Source organism: Branchiostoma floridae, chromosome 17, assembly GCF_000003815.2.
Source record: "Branchiostoma floridae strain S238N-H82 chromosome 17, Bfl_VNyyK, whole genome shotgun sequence".
Taxonomy (NCBI): Eukaryota; Metazoa; Chordata; class Leptocardii; order Amphioxiformes; family Branchiostomatidae; genus Branchiostoma; species Branchiostoma floridae.
Window position 1 is genome coordinate 9,178,600 of NC_049995.1, and position 17,011 is coordinate 9,195,610.

Consider the following 17,011-nt stretch of genomic DNA (forward strand, 5'->3'; position numbering starts at 1 on the left):
TGGACCTGTAATGTCACTGACTATCATTACCAACGCTTTTGGATCCTATTAATTTCCTTTTTCTACCATGTAAGAATAGTTGTTGCGTATAATGCAAACTGGTGCAACGTTAACGTATATTTCTGCAAGAGTTGTGTTTTTGCACCAAGACCTGGAAAAATACTTACTTCGAATTAGAGACGCATAAATTGATTGCGTAACGCATGAGCAGGTTCTATGGTGTAATGGTTAGCACTCTGGACTCTGAATCCAGCGATCCGAGTTCAAATCTCGGTAGAACCTAAGGTTTCTTTTTTGACTTTCTAAAACCAATTAGATGTAACTTCTGAATGGTTTATTATGATTAAAAGAATACTCAGGTACTTTTTGCACTTTTTGAACAATCTACAAGTTACGTGAACTTTTCAAAAGTTTCATATCTAAGAATACTTGCGCTTTTATGGTGTGTCATTTTCGCCCAAAATTATTGTAACTACGCCAAATTATCAGGTGGCGAGGTCATATTTCTAATGCCTGAAATTTGAAATGTGTATGAAAGATCTAAAGTTTCTGAGTTGTCAAAAATAAAAATACCATTTGTATCAATAGCTGTTATGATAACATTATCCGCTAGATGTCGCCACTGCAAGCGTCTCTTCTTCCTTATATGGTCACATGTGTAATCGAACCACGTGACCAGGTAAACATGGCCGTCCGAAGACGGTAGACGGAACGTTCTTTTTTCATTCCTTCAGAAAACATTCGTTTTCTTGGCCCCATCGACACATTTGGGACGGATTTCTGCGTGCATTTTGGAGCCAAGGTACTTATGATTCCATAAATGTCAAGATCATTGCCATGTTTAGCTTGGTTTGTGTATGTTTTATTGATATTCGATCGGTGTTTTTCGATATTCAGCGCACGCCACGTCTTGGACGCTGGGGGGTGGGGTGCGAATCATGATCAAATCGCTTCAAAATCTGGGCGAATTTTTCCCCTCATAAAACCTCTTTACAAGCTCCAAAACTTCTTTATATCTTTTTCATAAGGTTTATTAAATGTAGACGGTTTCTGTGGCGTGTGTATTGCTTTGGGTTTGTATTTCTGATGCCCTGTTTTCGTATTCGTGTTTGTAGGTCAAATTCGCCATGAGGCGAGCGCTTGAAAAACACACGTTTTTTTTTTCGCGGAAATTTATTGATTCTAAATGCGTCCAATGTAAAATCTTGACAGCAGTGTTAGAAATGTTTTAATGAGGAAATCTCATGGTATTGACATTTATATGCATTTTAAAGCATGTTTGCATCACCATTTCATATATTCTGCATTTACAAACAGTGCAAAAATCACTACCAGAGTTCTCTCATTACTGTACTTCCTGAAATTTCTGTAGTGGTTTTATGTTTGTGGACTTTGTGGTTTTCTTGGTAGCCACTTCACCGCAAAATTAAAACTATTTCTGTCAGTGTACAGTATGTGATGCTACTTTTTTTTCATTAGACCCCCGCAAAGACAATATTTTGTCCCTTCCGCAAACTTAAATCCTTGCAAATTTGAAGGCAATTACAGTATTATGTTTATTGGTGGTACTATTTAATACACACAGGCAGAATGTAAACAAACAGCATTTCAACACAATGATGTTGTATTTACTTCACCCAAATATTTGATGTCCCTTTTATGATATTGAAAATCTGAAGAAAATTTATTGAAAATCTATGAAATCATTTGATGTGCAAATTTTACCGTAGACCTCTTTCAGTGCGTATGATTACAGGGGTAATAATTATTGACCGTGAGCGCAATAGGTTTATGTACAATATCAATCAGCTAAATGTTCTTGTAGTTGTACTATTTTCTTTAAACAACATATTTGTTGTCATTAAAATCTGGCTCTTGCATTAATATTCTATTACTTTTGACCTGTTGAAATTAATCATTTGGTGTTATGATCCTACAAATATTTTGGTGAGACTTTCTTCTGATGCTTTTCTTATAGCTAACATGCTGTTTATCACACCAAAGCTGTAAAATTACTCAGAACATCACCACTTCCTTGACCTCATCTCTTATTTAGGGCTGGGTACAGAAAATTCAAGTGCAGGTACTGTCCGCAGGTCCAAGTCCGGACCTGAACCTGGACCCAATTATCTGTGAAAACTTGTGAATGGGCGATAGCCGCGATACTCAAAACAATGGTTCATTTCGCTGCAAAGGATTTGGTTTGGTGAAGTATCCGACTCCCACTGGTGTTTTAAAATCCTATCTTCATAACTTCCTCTGTACGTTTCCTGGTAAAAATGACTTTAGTATCAACTCTCCTCTACTTCGCTCTCATTATTTTCTTGGACCCGCAAGCCCAAAAACACTTGAAACACTGTAGAATCTGTTCATTTTCTAATTGGTGAAAAATCCGGTCCACTGAATTTTCTCGGGTCCGTTTTTTTTCTGGACCGGTCCAAGAAGAAAAAAAAAGATTTTTGTACTGGTATCCACCCCTACTTTTCTGCATGAACTAATTTGCACAAAATAGAAATGTGCATTTTCTAGGATAACAATTACATCACATAAAATGGGGAAGTGGTTATGTTCCAATGGTTTGTCTCCATTCTGCTGTAATAACTTAATCTCTTTTGATATTTACCTTGCTTATTTTTGCTTTTTTATATGGTCCATAATTGGCCATCTTCTCTTTGCTCTTTACTAGGCCAGTAATCCCAGGTCTGTGATTGGCTGATTCTCCATCTTCTGTAATTGGCCAGTTCTCCTTGGTCAGTGATTGGCCAATTTTTACCAGACCGTGATTGGCTGCCTTTACTTCATCTTCTGTGATTGGTCAGTTCTCCCTGTGCTCTGATTGGTTGCTTTAAGTGATGATGAAGTCGGGGGATGTGGAAAAGGTACTTCAAGTTCAACTCTTTCACTTCCTGTCTTTTCATAACTCTAAAATATAATTTGCATGTCAATAATTATTATATCTAAATTGCATGGTTTTGCATAGTCTAGTTGCTTGAGGAACTATTTTCTTGGGTATCTTATTACCTGGATGTTTAACCTTCATTGGCCCTTTTATATTATCATAATCACTTCTCTAAGTCTTCTTTCATGTTACTTTTGAAGCTCTTTAATTGCTTCAATCAAAAACAAACAAGCTTCGACAATCTGCCTTAGATTCTTTGGAACATTTTAACTTAAAGCTTACAAAAGATTATATCATTAGCACTGATACAAAGTGTATGTGTTTACAACGGTTCTGTCAATAAAGCCCAAGTTTGTATTTGCCTTAAGTTACAAAATGTTATGACAAATATTTGGTTATTTGTTTACTTGTTTACTGAATAGAGGTTTGCTGAAGTAGCAGTTTACGATGTGTGAACCGAGTGACCAGTCTAACAGGGAAGTGGTTGGGACTGCAGTAACTGGAGCAGCAGATTCGCAAACAGCAACATTCACATCCACCTCCAGCCAAAACATAGTCCCAGATTTCCTGACGTCCTCCACCAGTGTTGAATGGAACGATCCACTGACTGAGGGTGGCTTTGGAGACGTGAGTGTTTTTGTTTACTACTGTTGTTTGTGTGTACAAGTTGTAAACAAGGCCACACAAAATAACAAGATAGAGGTAGACTTCAGATCTCGTTGCCAATTACATATAGATGTTCTCTTAAAAAAGTTTAGTCTAATTCTAAACACTTCTCTTTCAATTTGTAGTTCCCTTAGCCTTTAAAACTATCATATAATTAAAGGATTGATTATTCAAACTAACTAAATTATTAACCAAGAAAGTAGTTAGTTTAGAAATAACATCTAAGATTTTCTAGAATATTTTTGAGATGAAAATTTTTCCTAAATGTAATTATTACTCTGTTGTATTATTGGCTGTTTTGATTTTTTTTTTTACAACTTATTACTACATATATTTTGGGCAGTGGCATAAGGAAGAAAGGTATAAATTTTTTGCTGGATTTTGTTTCTGTAATGATTTTGTAGTGCAGTGCTACATTTTGACCTTCTTCCTGCTATTTGAGCCCATAACCAATGCAAATTTAGTCTGGTATCCAGCCGTTTTATACTTTTAAGTCCCGAGTCTCTTCTGTCCTCTCCGCAATTGTCCCTCTCTGGGCTCTCAAATACAAGCTGGAACTCAAACCAATCAAATCAAATTATACATTCATGATGCTAGCACGTTGGTTGTCGTCTCCAAGCTGTGTTACTGTTATACCAATTCTAGTAAGTGCAGTGAGAGGCGACACCACCACTTCAATGGGATTCTGACGACCCATTTTCCTTGATACAAGCAGAGCGATTTGATAATTCAAACTCTTTCCAAATCTGGTAGGCAAGAGCGCCAAAACTTCCTTTCCGTTGAGAAGGCCGTTCAGGCCTCTGTTTGCTCATATTTAGTGAACAAATGCTTGTCAATTAGCCCCAAACAGATTAGCCTGATTAAATCTCGCTTATAGCAGCCCGCCAAACATCCGCCGGCCCCCTAGAGGGGAGGGGCCAGTTACAGCCCTGGACAGCAGAGTTTGTGTTGCACAGACTGAAAACAGATGCGATAGCATTATTTACCTCAATGAAAAGTGGCCTGCAGGCCGATTTGAGCTTTCATGAATAAATAAAGGTTCAAACAAACAAACAAACAAACCTCAGCTTAGGGGCCGGCCATGGTGATGATCGCTGTGCCTCCCAAGTGAGCCAATCAGAGCTCTCGCTTATTTTTGAGGCATAATAAATTCCAACCGATTCCCAATCAATCAGGGCAGACGTAATTGCAGAGAGGACAGAACATCAGAAGCTGGATACCAGGCTAATGCAAATTTGTTGCGAATTGGCTATATTAGTAGGCAGGAGGTTGAAAGATATAAAGCATATATAGACAGGAAGGCATGCTTGTTCGTTTGAACCCTCACAGGGCGTCACGCTTAGAACAGGGGGTCCCAGAAACTGTACGCCAATGGATCCCTGTACCACGCCATCAGATCTCTCCCAAACCCCCCTCCCCCACACCGCCATCTCGTATATCTGTGACCCCTCCCAAGCCCCCTCCCCCCTCCCCTACCCCCCGGCAGACTCCTTGTTTAGCGAGGTGAGTCCAGTTTTTCTGGTGTGGGGATTTGTTTTAACGATGATTTTTTTACAGCCTGGTATCCATTGTATTCTACTTCTAGCTATGGTTCGCTAAAACTATTGTTACAATGCAGAATAGACTTGTCATCTTTCTCATGTGAATGTTATTTCCATACTTCTTTAAAGTTTTATTATTGTGACCTTTGCCAAGAAGGTTATGTTTTGTGTGTGTGTGTTTGTGTTTGTGTGTGTGTGTGTGTGTGCACATGTGTGCATGTGCATGTTGGACAGTGTGTGCGTGTGTGTGTGTGTGAGCATGTGCATGTTGGACAGTGTAACTCCAGAAAGCCTGGATGGATTGTATCAACTTTGAAATGATCAGATTTTGGGCCCCCTGGTGGCCTTCCATTGTCCTGCAGTGGAGGTTCTGGTTTAAACATCTCAAATTCTGAGTCTGTTCTGCTCGGCAAAGTCTGTTCTGCATAGAAACAATCAAAGTGGCAAACCAGAGCGAGAAAAGCGTGGATACCAGGCATCATTTTTTATTGGTTGTTGTGTTCTTCAGTTCTTATAACATACACTCTTCTGTTTTTCTTTCTCTTTGAACAATGGGTGCAAATTAGTTTTCCTATATATGTAACGACAGAGAGCTAAAATTGACAGCATTCAGACAGTTCAAACAATACATATAAGATTAAAACCGGAGAAGTAGCTTCCATCATTGAAACACAAACAAAATCAAAACCCAAAATGTATCTTCGTTCTAATTTGCAGCACCTATAAATGTAGCTATAGCTAGATTTCATGGAAGTCTAGGGATGAGTACCTAAACCCTGTACCTGTACTACCTGTACTTGAACTTTGAAATTGTTTGATCTCTTCCTGTCACTCAACTGTGAAAACATGAGCAAACAAATTAAATGTAAATACAATGTGAACTAAATTTAGAGCAGGCTCTTTCATTGACCCAGCTCAGTGACCTGGCACGTCTGTGACAGTGTCAGTTGTTGACCTTTGCTTCCTGTCAATCTGCAGCTGTCAACTCTGACCTTCACTCCCTGTCATTTTGCTGTGAATGTGACTAGCATATACTGATGATATAGTATCATGTATTTACAATGTGGATACACAAACACACATACAAACAGACTGATAGTAAATGGTACTACACTCGGTTTTACGGAGCCTGGCATGTCGGAAGGTATTTACCTATGCCTACGCATATGGCACATTCAATTTCGGTCTTTGTTCCGTTCCTCACATGCTTATAATTAGAATGTAAGAAATATGTCGTCAATCTATCATGGGGGTAATTAAAGACATGCTTCTTCGGGTCCGAGAATGTTTTTCAAAAGCATTACGTTATACATGAATCTGTTTGTCTATTTAGATTTAGTTCTACTAACTACAAATTGACTCGGAAGAGTATATTGACATGGTACATTTAAGTACAGGGACTTGTGTATGGTTGTCTGTATTTCTAGACTTGAGTGGCAGTGTGTAGTCTGTTCGTGTGCACTCTTTCTATCTTTTTCTGAATTCTCTGTCCAAAAACCACATTGGTTTGGTCCTTGGAAACTTTATTGCCTGGATTCAATGGTAAGGAATACATGTAGATTGCTCAAGTGTGTATCTTTCTGTTGCTCTTTTTCTGGCCTTGAATGTTACAAAGTTTCTTTAAATTATTAGAATTTAAACTTAAACTTTAAGTTAAAGGCATGTAGGAAAATTTCATAAAACAATCTGGCTATTAGATGGCTTCGGAATGGGTAGAATTGGTGGATGTCAAGACAATTTGTATGTATGGACAGTATTAACAACAACGCCCTCTGTCTCCTTGTACAGGTACTACAGTCTGCCCAGGACGACCCATCCGGGCGCAACCTGTTCTCGGAGCTGTGCGGTCCGCAGCAACTCTCCGCCGACCAAGTCGAGAAATTCCTCAACGAGACCAACCAGTCTTCCCAGTATGTGGACAGCACTTTGGACCCTTCCATTGAAGAGAGCATCGACTCTATGCTCAGAGACAATGATCCTATGTTAACGTCCACTTCCGTTGAGAACTTCAAACTTGACATCGGAGTCTTCGACAATACCAGCGACGGACTAACTCTTGTGAATCCCGAGCCGGGCATTCCCGGCGACATCAACCCAGATACATTCCTCAAAGATTTGAACGACGTCGGAAGCTCGTCGCAAACGGAAAACAAAATGGAGCCAATGCCGACGCGTCGGTCGCCAAGAGTCGCGGGAATAGCGCCAACAACGGCACAAGAAGAGGAGACGAAAGCGCAAGGCGACAAGGCGGATACGCCACCACAGAAAAAAGAAGCGGAGCCAAAGAATCTTCGGAGGAGTTCGCGAATCCAACGGAAAGACGACAGCGGGGATAGCGCCACCCCGTCGCCAAGAACGAGAGGAAGAGCGGCAAAGTCGTCACCGCAAGTCCAGAAGACGCCTCTGATGGCGAGAAGAACTCGCGCCTCTGCCGTGAGACTGCAGACAGAAGCAGCGTCTGTTGAATCGGACACAGCGACAACTGGCGAGGAAAGCTTCCCATCACCCCCTAGAACGAGACGACAGGTAGCAGCGAAAACCTCTCCTGGGAAAAAGACAGCGATAACCCCTAAAAGAGCCGCGGCACTCCTGCAAAAGGCTGGCGCAACAGTTTTAAAGAAAGCGCTGCCAACTTCCAAGGAGGCGGCCTCCCCACCAACACCTAAAGAATCACCCTCTGTGTCCAAGGAAACTGAAGTCCCTCCTCAAGAAACTCCGATTGAAGAGTCTCAAGAAACCCCAAGTACACCTCAAAAGGTGGTAGAATCAACCCAAGAAACCCCATCCACACCCCAACCAACCCAGGATGAAGGAGTTAAAACAGAAACACAGGTAACCCCCAGCACAGCCCAGGTAAGACCAAGCGTAACCCAGGTAACTCCAAGCTTGACCATGGAGACACCAGTAAAAGAAGTTGCAGTCTTGGCTACTGACGCCCCCTTGCAGAAATCAACTGCACTGCAGGAGATGGAAACACCTGCAGAAACAAGTGCAGATGTAACAGAAACACCAACTGTATCTAAGGAAGATGACAGTAAAGAAGAAACGGATTCCAGCCCGAATAACACTAGAAAGTCCACAAGAATACAAGTCAAGGAGAAAGAGGAAGCAGAGAGAGTTGAACTTGCCCGTGTGCGGATGTTGGATCACGATTACGCTCAACCAGTTGACGAAAAGCGTGCTGCGAAAAGAAAAGGCGGCAAACCTGTTGAAGGCGATGACGCAGCAAGCGGTAGTAACGAACAAGAACTGTCTGAGCTGAAATCTGAGCCCAAAGAAGACACTGAATCTAAAACTCCCACACCGAAAAGGGGAGGTAGAAAGAAAGGAGCAAAGAAAGCCGAAGAGGAGAAAAAAGAACAAGAATTGAGTGAAGAAACAAAAGAAGAGGCAGAGGAAGAGAAGGATGGGGAAAAGGGAGCGAAGAAAAAGACCACACCTGCGAAAAAACAACAGGAAAAGACGCCGAAAAGAGCAGCAATAGGTAAAAAAGGGGTAGCTCCAAAGTCCCCAAAAGAGACTCCTCCCCCCTCTGCTAAAAAGGGGAAACGAAAATCAGAAGTTTCCGAATCGGAAGAAGAAGATCTTCCGCTAAAAAGACTGATGGAAGAAATGCACAAGGAAAAAGCTCAAGAAGTGATGGCGAAACAGCAGAAAAAGAAACCGGAAAGAAAGCGTAGAAAATCTTCTGTTCAAATTGTTGAGGTAGAGGAACCAATACTATTCACCCCTGATAATGCCGCTCCATTGGTCAAAGAGGAAGAGGTCAAAGTTCATGGAAAGAAAGATGGCGGAACTGAGGAGGAGGCATCGACCAATAAGGAAGGAATAAAACCTAAGGAAGTGAAACCAGTTAAGACGGAAAAGCCTTCTACAAGTACCAAGGAGGAAAGAAGAAAGTCCTTGGAGAAGGACGAAGCCAAGAAAGCAGTCAAGGACAAGGAAAGACAGAGGAAGGATTCTGTCAAATCAGAGAAGTCAGACAAAGAGCACCAAGGTAAGGATGTTATCAATGCTGTTATTGGCTGTACATGATGAGGACCATACCATTTTGAGGGGGGGTATGATGAGAAGTCTTATCTTTTGTCAGTAGCACTGAACAAATCTCATTGGATAAAAGATGTTGTCTGAAACGCCTGATCGTTTCCAAAATCATATTGAGTTGCTTGAGTAACCGCTATTTGGCATTACTGAAGATAGTGGATACCATTTGAAACGTCTGACTGATACAAAACTTATCCATTTGCATGAGTAATTTTTGTGTACATTTCTATCTGCTTTGTTTTCGTACATGTATAGAACCAAATGTTTCATTGAATTTGAAGCTTAGTGTTTGTGTCAACGCCTTCCGTATTGTTCTTGACCTGTTTCTGTACTGTTGTGTTTTAGGCAATGAGTCGGGTTCTGAAAGTGATGACTCTGGAATGACCTTCTCAGATGACCCCAATGACAGTGACTGGGAAGATGAAGACCCACACAAGGCCTACTGTATCTGTAGAAAGCCCCATGGGAAAAGGTAACCAAACTTGTACATTGACAGTGCTTGAAATACGTACTTGTACACTTGCAAACGCAAATACATTTTGTAATTTTAAACCCAGTTAGTGCAGTGTGCAACCTTACCTTTCGCAGTTAGAACACCGCTTTTCTGCCACCAACGTGCATATTAAAGCTTGTATTTATTTCTTAGAGATAAGGATAAGAGAAAACAATGCTAAGTTTGACGGTAGAAACTTGGTAGACATGACTAATAATCCCTACTTTGCTCTTGTTTTTTCTTGAACCAGTAAGCAAAAAAAAATGTGTAGATGCCTGCTGATATATGTGTTAATTTTCTGCTTGATCCAAAATCCGGTCTACTGATTTTTTGTCAGGATAGTTTTATTTTGGCCGGTCCCACAAGAAAAATATGTTTTGTACCCACATAGATTTCTGGCTGATGTGCATATATCCTAGCCTGGGTACCATCCGGAAAGAAGTTCGCTCCGGCATTCATTATACACTATATACAGTCGCTTCTCTGTGATTCCGTCTGGGAACGCAGACCATCTTAACGTCTGGAATCGTCCAAATTTTGGACGCAGGTGCTGATTGGTCCCTACACATGAGCGAATTATGGAATGGGTTCAAGCGATCGTTCGAACAGGCGTTCCAACACCAGACAATCATCGAACGAGTGCTCTAGAGCCTATTCTTTGATTCGCTCATTAACTGGCGTCACCACCAAACGGTTTGAATGCGCAAGTCTCCAAACAGATAGCAGAAGCGAACTTAGGAGCGAACTACTATCCGGATGGTGGCCAGACGACATATTTCCTAGAAGAGGCTTGTCTAGCTAATTTGCATATTTGTACCTAGCTGATTTGCATATTTGTGCTTCTATAGGTTCATGATCTGCTGTGACCGTTGTGAAGAGTGGTACCACGGAGACTGTGTGGGTATCACCAAGAAGGAGGGGATACGCATGGAGAAGAACAGTGAAGACTACATCTGTCCTAGATGTAAAGGTAATCAAGTCTTTGTTTGTTATGTGTACCTTTCAGGGCTTGAAATTCGTTTTGGGGATTAGGTGCACTGGTGCACCCAACCTAAAAAAATTGGGTGCACCAAACAATTTTTGGATGCACCACATAAGATAATTAGAGAATTATGTAGAAAACCTAATCACAAACCTTACTGTTCCTCTTCTGAGCATCTAAAATTTCGATGAATCCAAATTGAACTTCAAATTCTTAAACAAGTAAGTTACTATGACAGACATTTTATTATATTTCTAACAGTTGGATGTCAAGAATATGGTGCATAATAGTATGTATAGGTAATCCTACGAAAATATTTGGGTGCACCCTGTGCACCCACAGAAAAAAATTGGGTGCACAGCTCAAATTTTGGGTGCACCTGGGTGCACATGCACCTAGTGTTTCGAGCCCTGCCTTCACCGAAGGGGAATATATTTTTTCCTTTGTTTCTTCTTTACCAAACACTGGACCAGATGGCGGACACCTTGTCCTCGGTGTTGCACCTGGTGGTGTTTGATTACATTACATGTAGCAAGTGGTAGGACAGAGCTAGTCATTATAAATACATGTATTGATATGTTTGAGCAAGAATGAATAAAGCTGTAGTTTGTTAGGATCATGTGAATATTAACATTATGTTTTTGCTAGCAAATGTTACCTTAAGTACATTGATGAAGGTTACTCATCCAGGTAATGGTATATGTCAAAAAGAAGTCACTCAAGCAACTGGATATGATTTTGGAAACATCGGACAGCTATGCTTTATTCATAAAAAATGGGTTATAGTCAACAAGTCATTATGGAATTGTACATTGAGCCTTATACATACTTTATACCACATCCAGGAGAGAAGGCTTCAGCCTGTAGTGTCCTGATCTTCTTTCTTCATGTGACATACTTTCGACACTCCCAGTATACATGTATATCATATACATGTACATGTATATCATAGTTATACTTATACTTCAGAATCTCTATAAAATAGGGTATAGTAGATAAGGTATTTTTGTTAATCACATACAAAGTTTAACTGCCAGAATTATGATACTTATACTTGATTTGAATATTGAGACTGTTTTCTTTTCTTGTTTGCACAGAAAAAGCTGCTAAAGAAAAGACTGTGGCGGACTCTGAACCCAAGGCACAGCAAGACAAGGAGGTACATGTGAAACATGTAAAGAAAATGCATACTAAGGAAGAGGTATTGTCTTGGTTGAACTCTTCTGTTTTTTTTCAAACAAACCTTTTGTAATTCTACTCATATCAATTATCATAATCCATGATCTGCAGAAAAGTAAGGAGCCTACCACAAGAAAAATTAGAAATTATTTATTGCAACCACATCCCTATACAGGAATGTTTCTACTAATAGATTAAACAAGAAAGCTTCTGAAAAAAGCTGCCCGGTGCGTATTTTGCGAAAAGCCTGGATGTTAAACAAAATCACACGAAAAAAGAGTTTTTCAACATCGAATTACTGAATTGGTTTTTCTTCTATTAAATAAACACTACATGAGATTTGTCTAACAAAGAAAAAAAAATTTAGCAAGTGGGGTTCGAACCTACGATCTACGGAAGATAGGTACCGTGCTGTAGACCGCTCGGCCACGCTGGCTCGATTATGCAATAGCACGTATAGAAGGGCTATTTGGTTAAAGTGACCGATCCATCCATCCATCCATCCATGCATCCATGCAACCGCTTCTCCCGTCTCATAGCCAGTGCTACGCACCGGCAAAAAATGTCCGGGGGAGGATTTCCCCAGACCCACTACAATGCTCATACCTACAGTACATTGCTTATAACATGGCTTTCCAGTACTAAGATTGACTTTATTTATTTTGCACAATCTTTAAAAAGTTAACATAAAACAAGTTAAAGGAAGAAAGTACGTGCAGGGGGGAAGAAAAAAGCCTCGTGGCTTGTACAGGCTTAAAGATGCCTGTACACTGTGAAAAACTCCTGGTAAGAATACTGGAAACGACAAAATGCAATCCCTATCAACCCTAGGATTGAATTCGGCCACAGAATTTAATCCAGATGGCCAAGCAGTGGGGTTGCGTTGCAACTGCTCCAAAGACCTGATTGAAAATTCATGTTCAGTTCCCAGACTAATTTAGTTGTTTACTTGCCACACCTACATACATTATTACATGGATAGACCACCAGAAGGGCAACGATTTACATCTCACATTGTGCTCTAGGCTTTAAAATACTGGGCACATAGTGCACTTTTTGTGCACCAAAAATTGGAATTGTGCACCTAATTTTTGACTGGATGTACCGGTGCACCTAGGTATTTCTGTAGGGTGATATACGTGAAGGTATACAGGATATTCTTGACATTTAAGTGTCAGAAAAGGTAAGAGCGCCTATGTTGAACTTCTTGTTTAATTTTGATGTTTAGAATGGAATTATGTGGGTTCATTTACATGTTTTTTTGTTGTTGTGCTCCCAAATTGTTTTCTGTGAATTAGTCTCTTTTTAAACCAAGCAGTCTTCTCTTCATTTTCTTTAGTTTTATACTTTATAGAAGAAAAAATCTCTCTTAGCTATGACAGCAACAATGTGCGTGTAATAATATTATGACAGTCAGATTTGCAACTTGCTTGTGCATATTCTTTTACAGAGAAAAACTTTGGGCGCATATCGTAATGTAAATGAACCCACATAATTCTCTATTGATAGGAGGAAAAATTTATGTGGTTCAAGTTTGTCTATTTGTCAGGGTTGGACAAATTTGCTAAAGTTCACTTGTCCTATCAGGCAAGTACATAGAAAATCTACTTGTTGCCTGATCTAAATCTTACTTGTACGGACATCTTAAATGGCATTTGTCTAAGTATTTTCAATTCCATCAATGGAATTATTCTTTTATTGTTGGCTCTATTTTTCTGTGTTGACCAATGCTTAATGCTATGACTGTGAAAGGTAACAAGTATATAAAAATATTCCTCATGGAAAAATCTTGCCTGATTGGACAAGTGGGGAAGGACATGCACTTGGCCGATCAGTACTTTCACTTGCCCTGGACAATCGGACTAGTGGACTTGTGCAACCCTGATTTCTAAACACTGAATTCTTATTACCAGGGAAGTGATGATGCTTCAACCAGTAAATCTGACAGCAAAAAGATGAAGTCAAAGGAAGAGCACTCCAAGACGGGCAAGGCAGTCAAGAAAGATCCTTCCAAGAAGGGCGAAGAAGGCACAGAGACTCTTAAGAGACAAAAGTCTAAGGAGGAAGAGAAGGAATCGGAGAAGGAGAGTCCAACTGCGAAGAAAAAGAAAATCAAGATTTTTAAGGATGTAGGTTTAAGATTTACTATTAGATTGTTCAAAATTGTCTGTGGCCACCTGGTGTATTATTGAAGGATAAACTGTAGATACTAAAGTTTTCCATTTTTATAGTTGCCATTTGGTCTGGTTACCGGTACAGGAAATTCATGTCCAGGTACGGTTCAGGTCCAGGTCCTGTACCTGGACCTATCGTCTGTAAAAACTTGTCACTGGGTAATACTCAATACAATGGTCCATTTTGCTACAAAGGAACTGTATGGTGGAATATCCGACTCCGGGTCTTTTGAAATCTTGTCATCATGTAAACAATACTGTCTCTTTTAACTTAGACCAAGATTGACTGTCAACTATCCTCTACTTCTCTCTTGTTATTTTCTTGTATCGGTAAGCCCCAAAACCCCTGTGAGTGCCTTCCAGTATAATCTGTTCATTTTCTAATTGGTTCAAACAATTGAATATTGTTTAGTCCATGTTTAACCTTTAGAAATGTAAAGTGTCACATGACCTATCCCACAGAAGTACCACCCCAGACAGAAGTGTATCGGCGCGGGCTGTACCAACTGGGCGCAGCGGGGATCGGTGTACTGCAGCAACAACTGCATCCTGAGCCACGCCCGCGAGTCTCTCAAACTCATCAACAAGGAGAAGCAGAAGTACGGCCTGCTGGACGCGCACGGCAAGAAGGACCCCAAGTCTTCTCCCGTAGGTTTCAAACCTACATCGTTTTACGTAAGATTTTGAGTTCCCTGTACCGCACCTATACCTTTAGACCTTAAACCACTAGACTTTTGCAAGGGGTGTTGCTATGTCCTAATTTTGTTGCTAACCTATCACAAACACTAGACTTCAGTATATCTCGCACACCAAGAAGGACCCCAAGTCCTCTCAAGTAGGTTTCAAACCTACATCGTTCTACGTAAGATTTTGAAATCCCTGTACCGCACCTATCTTTAGTCTGTAAATCATGACCAGTGTTTCAAACCTACATCGTTCTACGTAAGATTTTGAAATCCCTGTACTGCACCTATCCTTTAGAGTGTAAACCACAAGACTTTTGCTATGTCCTAGTTGTGTCGCTAAGGCCTTAATTTTATGGATGATATCCTCTGGGTTAGTTCCTAACTGCATTGGAAGAATGTTGTGCATGATTTGGTATTACAGTAGAAGCCGTTTAATTGCATACCGCATTTGCCACAGCATTTTCGTGCAATTATTCGGGTGGTGCAGTAATGCAGAGTTATCCAGCTGGACTGCACCGGTTTGGGATTTGGGGATTCCGTGCAATCAACAGAAGTGTGCGGTTGTTTGTTGTGCAATTAAATGGCTTCTACTGTATTGCATAACCTAAACTTGTAAGGATAACCTCTATATTTGAACACTCCAATGAAACATGGTCATTCCCTTGTTGTTTCAGTAGCAAGATATATTTTTACAGGGAGTAGTTGCTAGCCCTTCCCCTTTAAGGTACTTGAGGCACCTCCACGAACATGGGACCCCTATTTTACATCCCCTCTGAAAGATTAAGGTAAAGCCCCTAACTGGGATGCCCTTGCCAGGATTTGAACCGGGGTCTCCCAGTTACCAACTAATTAGAACCAGGAGCTGAACTGTGAGGCTTACACCAGTTGAGCTACGGGGACATACCCCTCCTATCACACACTAAATCTTTTTGTATGTCTAGGCTAAGCCTGACTCCACATCCCATGGCCATCATCATAAGAAGGTCCCGACTTCCCCTCCTGCTACTTCTGCAGAGAAAGGCAAAAAGGACCCGGAGAGAGTCGCTGTCATTGAAAGGTACGGTAGATTAATTTGTTTTCCTATTAGTGTCCAGTAGTTGATTATACTGCAGCTGAGGTCCCTGACACGGGTGGGCAGCAGTCGGCTAGTCTTCACACCATGGTCTGGGAACTTGATTTTTGTGGTGTTTTATATTTACGTGCTTGAAACACCCCTCAGTAGTGAGAAGGTTAACAAACATGTTGGTTTCTCTATCCAGGTCCACTGGCCGTTTGCTGGCATGGTTGTTGGCACCAACAGAAGATAAATGTCTCAGTGGTCTAAACACCCCTCAGTAGTGTGACAGTTAAAGAAACGTTATTTTCTCTATCCAGGTCCGCTGGCTGTTTGCTGGCAGGGATGTAAGCCCCCTACAGCAGATAATCTGTCTTAGTGGATGGAGATCTAAACACCCCTCAGTGTTGTAATGGTTAACAAACATGTTTTTTTTTCCCTACCCAGATCGACTGGCCGTTTGCTTGCTGGTTTGTCTGCCCCAACAGAAGATAACCTGTCCCAGTGGCTGGAGACACATCCAACCTATGAGGTCTTGAGGCCAGAGGTCAAGCAGACACAAACTTATGGTGAGAAAATCTTGATTTTTGTTTAACTCAGAGTTTTGGGAAATGAACAAAAAATCTCTTAAAAGATGGATTATTTTGTGAAAGAACACATGTTTTGTTGTTGTAAGGTTCGTTTGAAAAAGGACATACAGGACAAATGTGAGGTGTTTTTGTTATTTTAAATAGTAAACAGGATGTTTTGTTCTGGCTGTTTATATTTTTCTCTCTATGTTGGGGACACTGACAGGAAGTTAGGTCAAAGGTCCCAGAAATGGTCATCAAAGGTTATCTCATTTCCTGTCTTCAGTCCTACTTTATGCTTCCCTTATAGGAGACAGTAGTAAAATGTATACTTTAAAAGACAGAATCAGTGAGAAATCTAGTACAGTGATAAACAAAACAGGAAATCCAGAACAATAAATATCACTGGTGTCAAATCTTGTACAGGTAAAGAGGCAGAGAAAGTGAAGAAAGGCCAGTCGTCTAAGCCAATCGAGCTGGACCCGGTACGGCTGAACGTACGACGGGCGCTAAAGGATCTTCTGAAGGATAGGTGGGAGTTTTGTTTCCTTTTATTTCTGAAGAACCATTAAGCTGGCTCAGTGTAGTACGCCGGTTTTGTACAATAAGTACTACAAGCTGCCTAAGATTTACAAGTAAGGCTTGTTCCAGGAAGGACCCCTACTTGATAAGTGTGCTTTCCCTGCTCAGCACTCAGTGTTCGAGAAAGAGTATGGCACTTGAA

The 17,011-nt window shown here is 40.7% G+C and overlaps 1 protein-coding gene and 1 non-coding gene across 7 annotated transcripts in view; both read left to right on the forward strand.

Moving 5' to 3' along the window:
• The first annotated feature begins 210 nt into the window (after positions 1 to 210).
• On the forward strand, positions 211 to 282 carry Trnaq-cug. Its single transcript has one exon. It is a non-coding gene; the product is annotated as a tRNA-Gln (tRNA).
• Positions 283 to 643: 361 nt separating this feature from the next.
• LOC118404149 (PHD finger protein 3-like) overlaps positions 644 to 17,011 on the forward strand; it is a 33,512-nt gene continuing 17,144 nt past the window's right edge. For 3 of the 6 annotated variants that reach the window (XM_035803163.1, XM_035803166.1, XM_035803167.1), the window contains exons 1-11: positions 644 to 802; positions 3,322 to 3,526; positions 6,895 to 9,103; positions 9,496 to 9,622; positions 10,492 to 10,613; positions 11,723 to 11,826; positions 13,718 to 13,933; positions 14,441 to 14,653; positions 15,606 to 15,721; positions 16,166 to 16,287; positions 16,714 to 16,819. In XM_035803163.1, the coding sequence (XP_035659056.1) occupies positions 3,347 to 3,526; positions 6,895 to 9,103; positions 9,496 to 9,622; positions 10,492 to 10,613; positions 11,723 to 11,826; positions 13,718 to 13,933; positions 14,441 to 14,653; positions 15,606 to 15,721; positions 16,166 to 16,287; positions 16,714 to 16,819 (3,515 nt within the window). In that variant the 5' untranslated portion in view covers positions 644 to 802; positions 3,322 to 3,346. Of the gene's footprint in view, positions 803 to 2,686; positions 2,880 to 3,321; positions 3,527 to 6,894; positions 9,104 to 9,495; positions 9,623 to 10,491; positions 10,614 to 11,722; positions 11,827 to 13,717; positions 13,934 to 14,440; positions 14,654 to 15,605; positions 15,722 to 16,165; positions 16,288 to 16,713; positions 16,820 to 17,011 lie in introns of all 6 variants that reach the window. The other 3 variants (XM_035803164.1, XM_035803165.1, XM_035803168.1) reach the window with 3 other exon arrangements.